Source organism: Gossypium arboreum, chromosome 2 (genome assembly GCF_025698485.1).
Source record: "Gossypium arboreum isolate Shixiya-1 chromosome 2, ASM2569848v2, whole genome shotgun sequence".
NCBI classification, from domain to species: domain Eukaryota; kingdom Viridiplantae; phylum Streptophyta; class Magnoliopsida; order Malvales; family Malvaceae; genus Gossypium; species Gossypium arboreum.
The window spans coordinates 65,174,712-65,193,997 of NC_069071.1; the positions used below are offsets into that span (position 1 = coordinate 65,174,712).

Here is a 19,286-nt window from a genome sequence, read left to right on the forward strand (position 1 = left end):
TGCCTATTTATGCTATGTTATATGCTATTTTGGGTTGTGTAGGTGAATGAAAGTTTGGGTGAGCAATATAGCTTGGTAAATAGTCTATTTTTGTCCACACGGGCAGAGACATTGGCGTGTGTCTCAACCGTGTGTGACACATGATCAGGTGACACGGTCGTGTGTCCCCTTGTGTTTAATTAGCAACCAAGTCAGTATGCTCCACATGGCCCAGTACACGGGCGTGTGACTTGGCCATGTGGCATAAGTCAGTATACCCTATAAGTCTAGCACGGCCTGGCACATGGGCATGTGTGGCCATTTCGAAAGGCACACGGGCTAGTCATACGAGCGTGTGTGTTGGCCATATGACCTAATTCAAAGAGTTACACAGGGTCGGGCACAGGTTGGGACACAGCCATGTGATCTCATTTTGAATGTCCACACGGCCTGTGACACGGGCGTGTCTTCGGCCGTGCAAGACACATGGCTCGGCCACATGGGCGTGTGTCCCCTGTATTTTGTAAAATTTTCTAAGTGTTCCAAAATTTTTTTGAGTTATCGATTTAGTCCCGAACCACTTCTAATACATGTTTTGGGCCTCATAGGCTCGTATTAGGGACTATATGATTGATTGTGAATGACTTTTATTTGGAATTGGAAAATGTATGTGAAATGTATGATTGATTATGAAATAAGTTCGGCAATGCTCCGTAACCCTATTATGGGGACGGATACGGGTGAAGGGTGTTACAGATCTAGATAAGTTTTGATATATTTATATTTTAATAGTCATTAGAAGCAGAGTTTTGTTTCATTTAAATTCTTATGTCTTTTTATTTTATAACAACAGGTAAATAATTTTATTGATTATCCTTTTTTAATGCGACAATTATTTTAAAAATTTTTATATTAAAATAAATATTTAAGTTAAATTAAATGGATAAATTATTTTTTATTTTTATTTTTATTTTTATTTAATTTATATAAATTTTAAAATCTAATGAATAGATAAATCATGTCATTTTCTTTTAAAAATATGATAATTGATTTTAGGATTTGTATGTTTAAATTAAAATTAAATAATAATATAAATAATAAATCAATATTTAAATAAAATCAAATGGATAAATTAGAATTTTATTTAATTAATATTTATCTAAAAAAAAGAAATAGATGCGACACCTGTTCCAAATTTAGTGTATACATTATTTATATTTTACATACTTGTTTCATTTATTTGTGTGATGCATAGGTTAGTTGCATGTATAAATAAAAATTGATTGAGATTATAAATTTTATATAAATATATAAATACATTAAATATAATATTTATAGTACTGGACATCTGAATAAACTTAAGTAAATGTCATCAATAGTTATATTTTAAAATAATTGGGATTATATTTAATTTACTTTTTTTTAACTTTAAACGATTGGTATATTTTAAATTAATTATGATTATATCTATAGGAATAAAATATTCCAAAATGTCAAAACAAGCATAATTTTTTTTCAAAATTTAGATAATAATTTAGATTTTATTTAAGAAAATTTAGGGTTTAAACTAAAATATATTTAATTAATTGTTTTAAAATCTAATAGATTTAAAAACAAAGTAAATAACATTAAAATAATAATAAAAGAAAGAATTAACGTTTCATTCAAATTATATTAAATTGAATTACAAAAGCATATTATTATAGCATAACAAATAAATAAATTTAATTCTACGAATAATTATTTTAGTTGGGATACGCCTTAAATGTTAAGAGAAGAAAACAATCTTTTAATTCAAAAAAAAAGGGACAACCTTGAAACACTAATTGCATATATTTAAGCGTAAATAAACTTTTGTATTAATTTTGAAAATTTTAATCTGATGAATAATAAAAATTAAATAAAAAAATCGTAGATGCGTGTAACTTGTTATATTAAACATATACATATTATTGCATTGTATATTTTCATATTATTTATTTTCAATATTTTTCTAAATCAATGAAATTCCAATAACCTAAATTAGTTTTAAATGATTATTTATCCAATAACTCATGAAGATCAATTACAAGTACTAATATTTTAAATTGATGATTAGCATTTTAAAATCTCCAAATTTATCCGCCAAACATAGCCTATTATTATTATTATTATTATTATTATTATTATTATTATTATTATTTAGCCCCATCTACTTTTAATCTAAAAAATTAATTTCTCTACCTGTTTTATTTAATAATTGAAGTCCAACTAATAACACAATAAAAAAATTAATAATTAGATTATGTGACATTTTAAATTTTAAAAATTAGAAAGTTAAATACAACAAATAAAAAGTTAAATCTAGAATTTCCTTGTTCTTTTTTAAATAAAAATGCTACATAATATAATACAAAAACAGTGCTTTAATAATGCTATCAAAAGAGTAGAGAGATCTAGGATCAATTTAGGAATTTTAGAAACTAAATTTGAAATGAGTAAAGTGTAGAAAGACGGAATGCAGATCAACTTAAAAATTAAAAGGAGACCTAAAAAAATTTAAATTAACAAAAAAAAAAAAAAAAAAGGACAGATGTAGCGTACCTAAACTGATAAAAGCAAAAGACAAATTTCAGAGGAAAAAGAAATTGAAATATATATATATATATATATATATATATATTATCTTAATTTTGTCTATTAACTACCCACAAATTGCAACATGCTCAATGTTTTACTTGAAACTGGCGAATTTTGCCTTCAAAAGTATGGACCCTACATCCTCTGCGACTTCTAAAAGTGCAATCGCTAGAAATGTACATCCATGATTGTGTAGAATAAATAAATAAATAAAAGAATGACTACCATATATATCCATGATGCAATTGTGGCATCAGATAAGATGTCCAGAGGATTGAAGATCACACGCTTCGTTATAAAACGGTTCCGAGTAGCCATATATGCAGGAGAAGACAATAGGCAATGAGGCCTAGCCTTGCTCTGGGACGACTGCTTAGAACCTGACCACCGGATACCCTGCACCAATTAAAAACATATGTATGATCATTACAAATTATTCAAATACATAGTCAGCATTAAGAAAGCACTTGATAATTCGCTCTTAAGAAAAGAAAATTTCCCTTTTCAATATGATAATTTGGGTAGAGGATTTTACCAGATTCCATCGACTCGATCTGCAATCAACTTCCCTTGTTTTGGGATGAGACCCGATGTGTTGAGGGAGTTGAACGAACGACTTGTCAAAAAGAGAAACGACCGTATGCTTAAGTTTTGCAAGTTAGAGGCTTGTACAAATAAGAAGTTACTTTTCTAAGAAAGAAAAAAATTGTAGAATGCCAACATTTCTGCTTATCAGTTCCTTGCTGTTGATCAAGCGGTCAGCTTCTGAGTCAATATTAAGTGCAAGATGGTCAGTTGATCCTTTTCACATAGTTCTGACATGGGCAGCTAAGGGCGCAGAAGATATTGGGTTCTTTCCAAATGATCCCTGCAGAAGCATCAATAAAGTAAATTAGAATTAGTAAGAGCAGAGTTTTTCTTTTCAATGTCATTGTAAAGTTAAGCAGCCCACTGAAAGTACAATATGTTACATGATTATATGCATTGAAAAGTCTATAACTAACACCCAACTTTTTTTTCTATTCATCACTTCTATATTTGTCATCACAACCACAAAATAATTCAATCATTTTCCACACTATTTCATCAAACATGTCTGTGCAATGATTTCCTTAATTCACCTGCCTCCATATTCACACGCAATTTCAATGGGAATTCTCAAATCCTCATCTACAGTTATGATATAATAATCTCAACAAAAAAAGATAGAATATCCAAGCATCACTTGAAAATGTTCTAATAATTTGAATATATATAATATGAAGGATCAATGATTAGGCTCATGAAAAATTCAATATTACGGTCACCATACAGCCATAGAAGTTTTAGGTCAGAGAACTATATCTGTCAAAGCAATGGTACTGCAATAATGAAGCACATTCATTAACAAAAAAGTTGATCTATTGCATTAATCTAGAACTAAAGAACCATCAATCCGTTTAAATTTGAACCTGTCACTAAGAGAAAAACCAGAGGTCTATTTAAACTGCCAGGCATATAGTAAATCTTCTAAACAAATTATCCTATACAATTTACTGAAATCAAGCCTAACCCTTTATATTATACGCATGATTTAAAAGCTTCTTAGACAGTTAGATCCGCACAAAATTTAAGTCGGAATAAAAACTCAAATTCTAATTTAACAATATGTATCAAACCATAAAGTTCACGGTGACAAGGTAAGTTAATAAAACTGAATTAACTATAGATGCAGAAGGCGTAAAAGAAAATTATTTACCAGATCTTCAATTTCAGATATTTCAGACCCAGTGGATGCAGAAGGTGCTTCACTTAACCTTAGTTGACAATTCATTCACGACCTTTTGGCTTCCAGCCAGCTTGGTACCAAGTTCCTCTGCTTTGGATTTTGAAGTTTTGGCCTCCAACAGGAATGAATTAACCTGCTTTTCTAGAACAGGCAAAAGCACTTTCATACCAACAGAATTTTGGCCTCCAATGAACTCCTTTCCTCCCAACACAACAATAATCTTTTCCAAACCAAATTTAACCTCAGACAGCTCCATTTTCATATGTTCCAAGTCTGGCTTGTTTCTAAAATGTATTTCAATTTCTCCTTTAAGATGCTCAATTTCAAAATTCTGTCTTGAAAGTGTAGACTGCAGTTCTTCCTTTTCATTAGAGAGCAAATTTATTCGATTCTGCTAATCAGTGAAACTACCAATAACAGAAAACAGTTTCTTAACATCAGCAGAGATATGGGACTCCAGGTCTTCAGACTCCACAAGAGGAATTTCAGTCCCACGTAACTTTTCCATCAAAGTTCTTAATTGAGACGCTGACAACAGAGGCTCCTCAGCTTCTGCAACAATAAAAATTCAACTTAATAAAGATTATTGACAATTAAACATCAAGTGCACAAGAGTAACGAAGTACGAGGGGAAACATTTACCTTTTACTTTCATTAACAAACTATTGTACGATGACAAAAGTTCTGCCTCTTTTTCCTTCCATCTGTCTTCTTTGGCTTGATAATCCTCTATCTTAAGCCTCATTTCTCTGCATGAACCTTCCAATCCTTCTACATCACTCTCCAACTTGAAAACCCTGCTTTGAGATTCATCTCTTTGTTCAATTGTTTTCTGCAACTCTATTTCTATATTCTTTTTACCAGTTTCCATCTCTTTTTTCTCTTCAGCAAGTAGAGACAAAGCATTTTTTGCAGTAGTTAATGTGTCTTCAAGTAATTTCATAGTTGCTTGGGCCACTGCTAACTTGCCAGCCAGGATGCTCACCTCTTCCTTCACTTCCCTCAACTCGTCAGATTCTGCAACAATAAAAATTCAACTTAATAAAGAGTATTGACAATTGAACATCAAGTACACAAGACTAATGAGGTGGGAGGAAAACATTTACCCTTATCTTTCATTAACAAACTATTGTATGATGACAAAAGTTCTGCCTTTTTTTTACCCCCATCTGTCCTCTTTGGCTTGATAACCCGCTATCTTAAGCCTCATTTCTCTGCATGAACCTTCCAATCCTTCTACATCACTCTCCAACTTGAAAACCCTGCTTTGAGATTCATCTCTTTGTTCAATTGTTTTCTGCAACTCTATTTCTATATTCTTTTTACCAGTTCCCATCTCGTTTTTCTCTCCAGCAAGTTGAGCCAAATCATTTTTCACTGTAGTCAATGCGTCTTCAAGTAATTTCATAGTTGCTCGGGCCTCTGCTAACTTGCCAGCCAGGACGCTAGCCTCTTCCTTCACTTCCCTCAACTCTTGTTCAGTCTGTTTCTTGGCAGTCTGACAATCATAAATATACTCAGAAAGCAAGTTCAGCTTCTGTACAGGATCTAGAAATGCTGAGTCCACTGGAATAACAATGCAATTAATAGATTCAACTACCATATGTAATCTTCTATTGCTCTCAAACAATAACTTTTCAAGTTGATCCTTCTCCTCTTTTATAGATGCAAGGTTGCTTTCCAACTTTGGGATGCTGTCTAAATCAGCAGACAAAGAACTGATCTGCTCCTCGCACTCAGCAACTCTAGATTCCTCCTGTTGTAACTCAAGCCTCAACTTCTCAATTTCTGACATTTTTTCCTCCATAAGAACTTTCAATTTTTCCCGATCTTGAACCAATCCCTTTCATTTCTTGACTGCCATTGATAACTTCTCCTTCAACAGACCAGATTTCTCCTCCGACTGTTCAAGACCTTTTTGCAGAACATCTTTCTCCTCCTTCAATGCAAAAAGTTCCTGAGAAGTTACTTTGAACTGATTTGACAGATCATTCAGTTGTGACCTCTCCATCATATCTTCTTCCAGAATTTCCTCACAAAGCATCAACTCCAGATCCCTAACATTCAAAAGACTTTGAAAATTTTCAAAATGATCTTCATCCACAAAAGGAGTCTCCAAAGATGCACTTCGTTCCTTTATCTTCTCTAAGCACCTATAGATTAGCCCAGGTAGATTAGAAGAAGCCTCTTCAGTCCCTTCTTGTTCGCCTATCACTATTCCTGAACCCTCTACCAACAACTTGACCATCTGGTCTTTTTCTAATGAAAGTTGATGGACCTTCTCAACTACTTTTTCATATTTACTTGTGAGATCGTCCAACACCTTTTGAACATTTTCTTGTTTCAAGGATTCCTTATGCTTGATCATACTTTTTACCTCATCCTCTATGGCATGTAATTTTTTTAACACGGTTGCTATTGACTCATCTAGGAAGCTTGAAAAGCCCTCAAACCTATCTGCAAGGATTTTGTTTCGCATCTGAAACCCTTCAGTAACCCTTCTAAAACATAAAGAAACATCATCAGCATTTATTGCATTTGCTTCATCATTCTCCATTTCAATGTTTAAAGTATTATCACTATCATCAGAAAATTGTCTCAGCGGGCTAGCAATATCCTGTGAAAATTGGAAGAGACAATTTAGTAACAAAGTCTTCACTCATTCAGGAAATTGTGGAAAAATGGTGATTCAATGTCCAGAAGGCAACAAGCTAAATGAAAATGTAAAGTTTGACATCACCTCAATGAATGGGTAACCTTGCAGCAGTTTCAAATCCTTGTCAAACAAATACTCCCTTACATTTTTAATGGTAAGATCCATATCTTTAAGGCGCTCCGAATTCCTGTCAAAGCATTGTCTCATTGTAAACAACAAACTTTGGTCTTTGGCAAGCATTTGAAGATTGTTGAGATGACCAATCAACTCCTTTGATCTGCTTGCTAAGTTGCCACTGCTTCCAGCCAACTCTTCCATGCATACGTTCATTTTGGAATTAAGAGTTGACACCTCCTGATCAGCAGTTCTCTTTTCATCTAGAAGTGCAGAAAAGTCATTTTCTGCCTTAGACAACGCATTGTCCAGCGATTTTATGGTTTTGCCAGCATCTTTCAGCTGGCTAGTGTGTGTATCAGTTTCATTTTTTAGTTTCTTCAGCTCATTGTCTAAGTTGGTTATTTCCACTTGTGCATTGTTATTTTGTTCAGTTAGTGAAGCAACCGTCTTCTCTGCCAGAGAAAGTGCATTTTCAAGTGTTGTTATAGTGTTATATGCCTCTGCGAGTCTGCTGGTCTGAATAGCAATTTCCTCTCTCATTTTCTCCACTTCCATCTCTGAAGCAGCTTTGTTACCTTGGACATCCTCTTTCTCACTGATAAGCACTGAAGTTTTATTTTCTGCCTGTGACAATGCCTCTTCAAGTGACTTTCTAGAGTCGCAAGCCTCTTCAAGTAAACAAGCTTCTTCAATTGTTTTCTGCAACTCTATTTCTATATTTCTTTTATCAAATTCCATCTCCTTCCTCTCTTCAGCAAGTTGAGACAAATCATTTTTCACAACAGCCAATGCATCTTCAAGTAATTTCATAGTTTCTTGGGCCTGGGCTAACTTGCCAGCCAGGTTACTAGACTCTTCCTTCACTTCCATCAACTATTGGCAGTCTGACAATCATCAATATACCCAGCAAGCAAGTCCAGCTTCTCTATAGGCTCTAGAAATTCTGAGTCAACTGGAATAATAATGCGATCAATAGATTCAACTACCCTTTGCAATATGTTATTGCTCTCAGTTAGGAACTTCTCAAGTTGATCCCTTTCTTCTTTCATAGCTACAAGGTTGCTCTCCAACTTCGGTACACGCTCTAAATCAGCAGACAAAGTACTGATCTGATCCCTGCACTCAGCAACTCTAGATTCTTCCTGTTGTATCTCAAGCCTCAGCTTCTAAATTTCTGACTTCTTTTCCTCCAGAAGAATTTTTAAGTTGCCCCGGTCTTGAACCAGTCCCTTTCCTTTCTTAACTGCCATTGTTAACTTCTCCCTCACCAGACCAGCTTTCTCCTCTTATCGTTCAAGATCTTTTTGCAGAACATCTTTCTCCTCCTTCAATGAAAAAAGTTCCTGAGAAGTTACTCTGAACTGATTTGACAGATCATTTAGTTGTGACCACACCAGCATATCTTCTTCTAGGATTTCCTTACAAAGCATCAACTCCAGATCCCTAGCATACAAAAGACTTTGGTATTTTTCAAACAGTTCTGCATCCACAAAAGGAGTCTCCAGAGATGGACTTGTTTGCTCCTTTAGCTTCTCTAAGCACCTATCTATTAACACGGGTAGATTAGAAGAAGTCTCTTCGATCACTTGTTGATCCCCCATCACTTTTCCAGAACCCTCTACCAACAACCGAAACATCTGATCTTTCTCTGATGAAAGTTGACGGACCTTCCCAACTATATTTTCATATTTATTTGTGAGATCATCCAACTCCTTTTGGACTTTATCCATCTCAGTTAGTTCTGCTGCAAGTGAATCACTTAAATGATCCTTGTCCAATGATATCTGTTCTGCCTTTGCAACAATTTCATCTTTTTTAATTCTGAGGTGATCTAATTCTTCCTTAATTTAGTCCTCCTCTTGTTGTACAGCCGAATGTAAAGCACTCAATTTATCTATCTCATCACTTGCAGCTTCCTTTGTTCTGGACATTTCATTTTGCAACATATTTATATCATCTTTAGCCCGGTAAAAAGATTCCTTAAGCCAAGCCAAGCGAGAACCTAAATCAGAAAATGAGACATTTTCTGGTAAATCAATTGCCCAAATGGAATCTTTCAATCTACAGAAGTCCAAGGAAGCACCCTTCAATTCATTTCTTTCATTAGCAAGCCATCTAGCTCTTCCAACAATATCCACTGATTGGAGTTCCTCAGGTACATCAAGATGCGATAGGATGTGCTCAAATGTCTCAACAATCAAGGTCTTTTGCGAGAGTGATTCTTGCAATGATGCAACCAAGTTTTCACTTTTCACCAATTCATCGTTGTGTGATTCAGCAGCCTCTAGGGCACTAGTCTTCTCTTGCAATTCAGCCAGACATTTATCAAGCTCACTTGCTTTATCAGCCAGAGACTGCTTCAGAGCATCCCGCTGCTGAACCAATGACTTCCCTTTTGTCACGGCCAAATTCAGCTTTTCTTTAGTATTAGCACACTTCATCTTTTCCTCTTCACACTCAGCCTTCGTTTTCCCAAGCTCCGAATTCAGTGTATTCACTGCCACTCTCTCATTTTCAACTTGTTCAAGCAATTTCCTATTTTCATCTTCAAAAAGGCCTATTTTTTCAACCAGCTGTGCTTCCCTCCTCCTCAACTCAAATAACTCATCACAGGCCGCAACAAATAGAGTCCCAAACTCCTGCACACCAAAATCATACTCAGCCTTTGTCAAACACTGCCTAAGTTGATTGACTTCAAAAAGAAATTGGTTATACTTCTCTATTAATGCCAACATGCTTTTCTCAACAAGGTCAACCTGTTCCCCACTGGAATAACCCATAACATCTCCTTGATTAACAACTGACGCAAGAGCAGCCAAAATCCTCTCCATCGTAACCTCATACTGCGGGTTCTTCTCTGCAAAAACCTCCTTCCCAGCTTCAGCTACAGAACTTATATCCCTTGCATTCAACCTTTCAATCTGTTGATCCTTCATATGAATCTCCCTTGAAAGCACCTCCATTTCTTCCTGCACACACAAAACCCTAAATAACATTTTGAAAACATAAAATCATCGATCAATATCTAGACAAATCTACGAAACCTTGTATTTGACTTCAAGTCTCTCTTTTTCGTCAACTGCCTGCTCCAGCAAAGCTCGCAGGTGCTCCATTTCATTGACGAAGTGATTACTATCATTATTATCCGTTTCATCAAACTGCCTAGCTACTGCATTCCGTTTTCCCTCCAAAACGGCAACGTTTGGACTTACAGCGGGCATTCCACCTTCCTTATTATCATTATTCAACTCATCTGGAGCATCCACAAACAGATCTTGTCTGCTATCAACATGAGACAGCTCTACCTAAATTGATTAAAAAATTCGTAATTAAAAAATAAATATTACATTAAAGATTTTTCCTATACAATGACAAAAAAAATAAAAATAAAAACCTAAGATTTCAATTGAACCTGATTAGTCGAAGATTGAGGATAAATAGGTCGATTATCAACAGTTCCAGAATTTTCCAAATCGTGAAATTCAGACATTTTCTATTTTCTCCTGATCATATAAATTTATAATAATAAATGAGTGTTCCTTCGTCAAGAATCAAATATGAAAGAAAAATCCAACGCCAAGGATTGAATAAATAAATACCTAGAAATCAAGGTGTTAATGGATTAGACCAGGATTTAAATCATAAGGTAGATTGATGCACTGATGAGATTCGGATTGAGCTTCGATTCCAAGGAGAACTTTATCATATATCTCTTTTGTTTATGATATTGTTTTGATTCTTGGCCTTTCTCTGTCTATTTTCATTGGTGAAAACGTATGACGACGAGGTTCGCTTCAATTAGATGCAAACGGCTAGTCTCGCCATTGTCAAAAGATTAAATTCCAAAAAATATCCGACCTAAATTCGGTCATATTTTAAATAAAAATACATGTAACAGTAATTTCAACTGCCAAAACTTTATAACTCATCCCACTCCAATTAGGCGCATTTTGTCATTTTTGGCTCTTAGCAAAAATATTTTTAAAATTTTAGATTTCTTAAAAATTGGTAAAAAAATTTTAAACCTTTAAAAGTAAATTTTTTTGAACCCCTTAACAATTGAAAAATAATATTTTAGACTCTTTCAATTTTTGACTTTAGGTGACCGCAACTCCAAACAACTCTAAGGTTGAGCCTAACCCCAATTAATATATTTTTAAGGAAATTATAGGTAAAAAACCTTGAAAAGTTTTTAAAAATAAATTGATTCCTCCAACTTAATTCGCTCCAATTGATCCAAGTGGAGACATATGACATCTACTAATTTAATATTCTATTTTTCTAATAAAAATCATAAAAATTTATTAATATTATAAAATATTAAAATTTATATAAATTTTGCTTTAAAAATTATATAAGCTTATAAAAATATAAAACTTATAAAAATTTTAATAAATTATAAAAATTAAAAACCAAACATATTATAAATATTTTAAAATTTATAAAACCTATAAATATTTTAAAACTTATAACAAATTCAAGTAAATTATAAACAATTTATAAAAAAAATTATTTATTACCTCCGATTTTAGAAAATAAACCCCGAAACCATAGTAAACATGTTGCATAAGACCAACCATTAGATAATGTGAATAGTCATTAGATCATTGGGATCATTTTTATACAAAATCAAATGTTCTCAATCTTCCACAAATAAAATGACAAATGCAGATCCCTGTCCTTTTTATTAATAATTGATTACTGTTATGAATATCTTATTAAGTGAATGTCCATCATGATCAAAATAAAGTTTTAATGTACTTTAAATTCTAATAGTTATTAGAATTAGATCTCTACTTCTTTTATACTTCTTATGCTTTTAAATAGAGACTCTGATGAAGCATTATAATCATCCCTTTTTATCAATAAAGTACATTCTCTATTGCTTTCATAATTTCTTTGTTCTTTATTCTTCCCATCTTTCTTTATTTTATAACACATTATCAGCACGATCTTGTTCAAAGTGATAGTTCCTTTTATTGACGATCAAATTTATCCTCCATGATTTTCAATTTCTTTAACGGCAAGATGCAAAATTTTTACAGGAAGTTTCTTTTATTTAATGTTTCATATCTGATTATTATTTTCCATTCTTCTTTCATTTTATGTTATCATTGTTTTGATTAACTTATTTTGCTTTTTGTTCTTAAGGATGGTGAAAGATTTGATATCGTTATCTATATGAAATCAAGAATATTTTTGAACTATCTCATACATTCTAGTGATGACGATGATGTTAAAGGTCTTCATGTATATTTTACTATGTTTTATTTATTGTTTATTATAATTTTAGACTAATCATGACAACATTAATAGATATATTATGATTTGAAATCTCACGCATGTTTGCAATGGTGACTATGAAATAAAGAATCTATTGGGATGTTTATAAGTCCGTCCTAATAGATTTGTTGCATTCCCTGAAGTGAATGTAAACATAAAGAAAATAAAATATATAATTATGGATCACTAAAACTGAGAACATAGTAATAAATAAGAGAACAATGGGAGTTCTCAAGATAACTCTTCAAAAGGTAAAGATAACTTATGCTATCAATGTGATATTAAAGATTATTGGCCACATATGTGGCATATGCCTAAATATTTTGTTGCTGTTAATATTCTTTGAGGAAGGATATGAGAATGTAGTAATAAATTTTATTATTATAGATAGAAAATATTTATTTTATTTGGTACTGAAACAAACAAATATTATTCCAATATTTGATAATACAAAATTAGTTGAAAGCTCCAGAACAGCTAATATATCACTATCTAAAAGCACAAAATTTGTGATGCTTAATGCATTACTTTTAAAAGTTATTTGTAATGAATCTTATATTGAGATTGTGAATGAGGAAAATATTATATTTCATATGAATAAAAAAGGGATTGAGTTATTAATTTATAATATTTATGATATTCTTTTATCATCATCCCTATTAAAGAGTTGAAAGTAAAATATTTGACTGTGAAAGATCTACCCATGAGAAATAGAATATGATAATTCTATTTAATGCTTATTATGGTTGGATGCACCTAAAGTTGCAAGTATTTTTTAAAAACTGTGAGTATAACTCTACAATATTCATAATAAGTTCTCAATTAAAATTATTTGGTAAAATATTAGTAATGAGAACTTGCAAGAGAGAAAACTTATGTATAAAAAGTCATTGGTTATGTACATATTATACACATGGAAAATAAGATCCACTTTCAAAGTTTGCTATTAATAATTTTTTGGACATTTGAAGATTTTGGCATATTCCCTGAAACAAATACTGCATATAATTATTTGGAAATTATATTTATTGACTTGGTGGAATTATAGACTTCAAATTGATTTAGACATTTTCAGTAGTAAATGTCACAATAGTACTTATATGTGGATACAAATTAAAAGGAATGATAATAAAATTATTAATTTGTTACAATTTAGTACAACTGAAACACATGTTAAAGTAAACCAGAAGTTTACTAATACAAATGCGTTTACTACTTGGCGTGACCAGTTAGACTATCCTAGATGTATATGGTGTGAAAATTAATTGAGAATTTATATGGACATCCATTAAAGAACCAAAAGATTCTTTAATTTAAAGAATTCTCATTTGTTGTTTGTTCTCAATAAAAATTGGCTCTTAGAAACTCACTAGCTAAAGTTGAGATTTAATGTCTTGCATTTCTGAAATAAATATGGGTCCATTCATCCACCATGTGGATGGTTTTGATATTATATGATTTTGGTAGATGCATCTACAAAATAATCACATGCGTTATCAATTCGCAACCTGTCGTTTGCTAGATTCCTTATTTAAATGATTAATTTCAGATTACGCAATTAAAACAATTCATCTTGCTAATGTTGGTGAGTTTACATCCCAAGTTTTCAATGATTATTGCATTTCAATTGGGATAAAAGTTGAACATCTTGTAACTCATGTTCACACACAAAATGATTTAGCTGGATTGTTTATCAAATGCCTCCAACTAATAGCTATATCATTACTTATGAGAACAAAACTTTCTATTTCAACATGAGATTGTATTGATTTACATGTTGTACGCATCAAGCCAATCAATTATAAATACTCCCCATTACAATTTATTTTTGGTCAAGAGCAAAATATTTCCCATCTTAAAATTTTTGGATGTGCGGTATATGTTCCAACTGCTCCACCATAACACACAAAGATGGTTCATAATAAGAGATTGGAATGTATATTTATATGAGTCTCCTTATAATATTTTTGAGTTATTAATTCAAGATTTAATTATGACATGAGTTGTCAGTTTTCCCAACATTAGGGGGAGAGAAATAATAACTTATAATGAGTTAGGGGGAGAGTAATTTGAACCAGAAGTTCAATAAGGATAACTCATTACAAGTTAACTATTAGATGTATTTACAAACTTAATAAAAACAACCAAGTTTTATATAGATTGATTGGTTCCAAAGATGAAAAATTCTTCTATATGGTCATATAGTGGAGACGGGTGCTCCAAAAAGGTGGAATTGAATTTTAAAATAATGAAAATAAAAGATCTTGATAAGTTATGTCAATTTGAGAAAATGTGGAATTGAATAATAAAAGTAGTCGATAATAATTTTGCATGCATTGAAATAATGAAATAAAAGGAGAATCTTGAATAAATCTATTGAGAAATATAGATATAGAATAAATTGATCAAAATAGAAAAACGCAACTTAAGTACAATTAAATTTGAGGAGTTTTTGGACCAATAGTCCAAGTATCTAAAGGTATAAAGCCAATGAGGGTGCAAATGAAGTAGTTTTGCAAAAGCGAAATAAAAATATAAAGTTTTTCGCTAAGTACTTGTAACACCCCTAGCCCGAGTCCGATCGCCGGTTTAGGCTATGAGATATTACCGAGCCAAACAATAAATTTTTTTTTCTTTTTTTTTGTCCATATAATCAATCAACATTTTAATATCTCATTCGCATAGTAAATAAACATAAACAGAGATCGAACTGAATTAGATATTGATATTCAAGTTATACGCCATTTTCGTATGGCTAAAATATTTACAATACAAAACATAACCGTCACCGGCCTAACCTATACATGCCATACCAAGGCCAAAATATAACTGTACCAAAAAGATCGATAGTATGATGAACTGTTGATGATCCCCGAGTCGGTGGCCAAAATTGACAATCTATAAAACAAAGAAATAAAATAAAACGGAGTAAGCTTTCGAGGCTTAATAAGTTTTAAGTGTTTCAAACAATTAAAACGTATCATTTAAATTCTAACATTAAGTATCACAAGAACCCAAATTTAATTTGTAAATTACTTGGCCAAAAACTCACAAGTACATTAATTATAACCTATTGGCCGAATATATATATATACATGAATTAACAAGAAAATTCTCAGTACATATTTCACTATACTATATGGTTCATAAAATTTCTTTAAGACAAATGCTTTTACAATGACATACATTGACCAAATAAGTCATTCTCTTATTCATAAATACAGTATTCATTCACATACATATACACACTCATATATATATATATATATATATATATATATACCATTCTTTGATACTAATAATTCATTTTGAAGTCAATTCACTTATGAGTACGTAATACGTACCTTAGCAGGTATAACTTATATAATACTTACTCGCACGGATATTCAATGTCGTAATTATACTAAACTTACTGACACCGGTCCTATCAAGTCTTAGGACTCGAAACACATATCTAGCACAGCCTGCAGGTTTTTAACCCGGATGTCATTCCAGCACGAAGCCTGCGGGTCTTTAAGCCCGGATACAATTCCAGCACGAAGCCTACGGGTCTTTAAGCCCGGATACGATTCCCGCACGAAGCTTGCGGGTCTTTAAGCTTGGATACAATTCCAGCACGAAGCCTGCGGGTCTTTAAGCCCGGATACGATTCCAGCACAAAGCCTGCGGGTCTTTAAGCCCGAATACCATTCCACATCAAATAACATGTTTTTTTTATCGTATTCTAACGTATTTTATAGAACATTTCACATTATTAGTAGCCATTGGCTACATTCGGACATGAGCTTCTTATGAACACCATTATTTCATTTCAGCTTAAAATCATGCATGAATATCACACGTACCTTTCATCAATCAAGCTTAACCCTAATTTACCATTCAACTTAATTCAAATAGAACCAAAAAGATCAAAATTCATGTAGTATATATATGTCAAGGCATTAAAAATTTTATGCTAAAGGCGATTACTCAAAACTTACCTTGTATCTTTCGAACAAATTTGGGTTGGCTATTCATGACTTTAGCTTTTCCCTTATCCGAGGTTGCCCTTTATGCTCTTGAGCTTTAATTCAATAAATTTTAAACTAATCATTAATCAATTATTCAAGTATTACTTTCAGAATATAATACATATATATTCGAATTTCACACATACAGATTATAGTAAGCTTATAAGAAATCAATAAGCAATTTATTAGTAAAATTTTTCTTTTATCAATGTTTACCATATAATCACAATTTCACTATAAGCTGAATTCCTGAGCAACAGTCATTAAATTACTTATAAATGGAGCTACGAAACTCTAAATCAATTGCCGTAAATTTTCCTTGAAAATAGACTCATTTATATTTTATCCATAAAATTTTCATAATTTTTAGTTTAGCCAATCAATACCAGATTTTTCCTAAAGTTTCCCTTGTTTCACTGTTTGACAAATCTGACCATTCTTCACTACGAAATAAATTTCTCATTGTACAGAAATCAAAATGTGTTGTCGTTTATTTCATTTGAAACTAGACTCACTAAGGAGTCTAAGCATATAAAATTTATTCTATGACCATTTTTATACATTTTATAATGATTTTATAAAAACAGAACAGAGGATCTAGAAGTCATTTTGACTCTGTCCCACATTACTTCAAATATTTCATGATCGGTAATTCTTTTACTTTTACGGTTTCTATTATAGAAACTAGACTCATCAAGCTTTAATTACATAATTTATTCAACTTCTAATTCAATTCCTACAATTTATGGTGATTTTCAAAAGTCACCTTACTGCTGCTGTCCCAAGTAGATTATTACCAATTCACCATTTATCATCAATGCCGCACACACAAATACATACATACTCCTATGTATATAAACCGTCTATAATTAATTTATAACCTATTCGGCCTTACTACTTAAACTTAGCCTTCATATGTAATTATATATTATGACCTAATACAACAATTTTATATAGGTTTCTTCTAAGCTAATAATAACCGAACCATTTAGTCAAGCTTAAGGCCGATTCTATTTTGTTCAAATTAAGGTCACACCTCCCTTAAAAGAAATTCTAGCCTTCTTAACTTTAATTAGCTACTACCTATTCTTTAAACATTAAATACAATGCAATTAACATCTAAACCTTTATACTGAATTTGCTCACACAATAGTCCTTGACCGAAAGTTCTTAGACTCTAGCTACCCTAATGTCATTCCTTGAAACACATCCGAATATCACGTTCAACACCTCCCATCAACAAGTTAAAATTTCTCAAATTCAATTACTAGTGCTTTTATAAAACATAAACAAAAATACATTAAACATTATTTCCCAAGAATCAATAGCATAACCGAATACATATATTTTTCTTTCTCCCTAAATTAGATTCGGCAATCCCATAAACCATATTAACCTTAACTTTCAAGCTAAAACAATTAACAATTTAACACATCCAACCTAACTATCCATCTAATGTCATCAAAACTTCTACTAAAAATTTTAAGTTCCTAGGCCGAAATTCAACCCTCCTAAATAAGCTAATTTCAATCCAAGATTCAAGTAAAATTTAAACCAATCCTCCAAATTATGCATACATTTTCAAGAGTGGCATAAAACATACCTTCTTGTAACAAAACACCTTAGCCGAAATTCAACAAGAGTTTTTCTTCTTTCTTTCTTCTAGTTTCGGCAATGGAGAAGTAAAGATGAAACACTTTGGTTTCTCCTCCCACTTCTCATTATTTTATTTCCTTTAATTCTATAATTCCTTTAATTGAAATTTAAAATTATTATAAAATATCTATAATATGCATAAATCCTCATTATGGCCGGCCACTATCAAAGAAATGGACAATTTGACATGTAAGTCCACCTTTATGTTAACATGCATTAATAAACCATTTAAAATTAACCTATCACATTTCACAATGTCTCACATAAGTCCCTATTTAATAATTTCACATGCAATTGACAAAATTAAGATATGAAAATTTCACACATGCATTTACACATATTATAAGCATAGATTATAATGGTTAATTATTTTTGTGATTCGGTTTTGTGGTCCCGAAACCACTTTCTGACTAGGGTCACATTAGGGCTGTCACAGTACTGGTATTGATTATGAAAAGATATAATATTCTTTTTTAGTAGATGCAATAACCTTTAGATATATTATTACGTTGACAATTCATAAAAGATTTAACTTGCGTCTAATGGTTGTTGTTACAACCTTTATAAATCACTATATAGTAAAGTTTATATTAAAATCCTTGAAGGATTTAGAATGCTAGAAGCATATTGAAATTCTTGAGAAATTTTTCATTTATATGAATTGAAATTGTAGCGCCCCAAATTTCATATTTCGGCTTTTGGGATATTTGTTGTATTCTGCCATATTTTTTGACAAATATATGTCTGCTTATGTGATTATGTATTTTGGGGTGTATTAGGGAGGTCCCAAGTTCGAGCCTTAACTTGGGCTAAAATTTGGTTTTATTTGGATAAAGCCTGACTTTTGGTTGATGGGCTTATAAGAATTTATTGGTAGGAACTTAACAGAATGGGTCTGTTGGTCTAGTGGTTAAGTGGCAAGGAATTATGCCTAAGATCCCGAGTTCAAGTCGTGGGTGTGGCATTAATTTTACTGATCAATCGTGCGAACCTTTGAGTTGGATTAAAATACTAATGGGGTAAGGTTTATCAGATGTTGGGCTAACCTGTATCCATTTACTTTTTGCTCTCTTTGTCATTTTCTCTTCTTTTTTTCCCAAACCCCTTGCTGTCGAAATTTTTATTCCTTTTACCCCTTTCCTCCGTTTTCTTTCTTTCGATTAGTTTTGGCATTCTGCTAGCGGTTCCGTCAGCTCGG

The 19,286-nt window shown here is 32.1% G+C and overlaps 3 protein-coding genes and 1 long non-coding RNA gene across 4 annotated transcripts; all 4 read right to left on the reverse strand.

Annotated features, from left to right (window-relative positions):
• Positions 1-2,636: 2,636 nt before the first annotated feature.
• On the reverse strand, positions 2,637-4,884 carry LOC128279294 (uncharacterized). Its single transcript, XR_008278740.1, has 3 exons — positions 4,337-4,884; positions 3,134-3,466; positions 2,637-2,994 (listed from the first exon to the last, which is right to left on the reverse strand). It is a non-coding gene; the product is annotated as an uncharacterized LOC128279294 (long non-coding RNA).
• A 130-nt stretch (positions 4,885-5,014) lies between these two features.
• On the reverse strand, positions 5,015-9,294 carry LOC128279291 (trans-Golgi network-localized SYP41-interacting protein 1-like). The gene is made up of 3 exons (XM_053024854.1): positions 7,107-9,294; positions 5,473-6,983; positions 5,015-5,383 (listed from the first exon to the last, which is right to left on the reverse strand). Exons 1-2 carry the CDS (start codon positions 8,007-8,009, stop codon positions 6,213-6,215), a joined length of 1,674 nt encoding a protein of 557 aa, XP_052880814.1. The 5' UTR covers positions 8,010-9,294; the 3' UTR covers positions 5,015-5,383; positions 5,473-6,212.
• LOC128288380 (trans-Golgi network-localized SYP41-interacting protein 1-like) lies at positions 8,426-8,869 on the reverse strand. The gene has a single exon (XM_053024858.1). It carries the CDS (start codon positions 8,867-8,869, stop codon positions 8,426-8,428), a length of 444 nt encoding a protein of 147 aa, XP_052880818.1.
• On the reverse strand, positions 8,987-11,029 carry LOC108466206 (trans-Golgi network-localized SYP41-interacting protein 1-like). The gene is made up of 4 exons (XM_053024856.1): positions 10,739-11,029; positions 10,552-10,642; positions 10,184-10,444; positions 8,987-10,108 (listed from the first exon to the last, which is right to left on the reverse strand). Exons 2-4 carry the CDS (start codon positions 10,627-10,629, stop codon positions 8,987-8,989), a joined length of 1,461 nt encoding a protein of 486 aa, XP_052880816.1. The 5' UTR covers positions 10,630-10,642; positions 10,739-11,029.
• Positions 11,030-19,286: the final 8,257 nt, after the last annotated feature.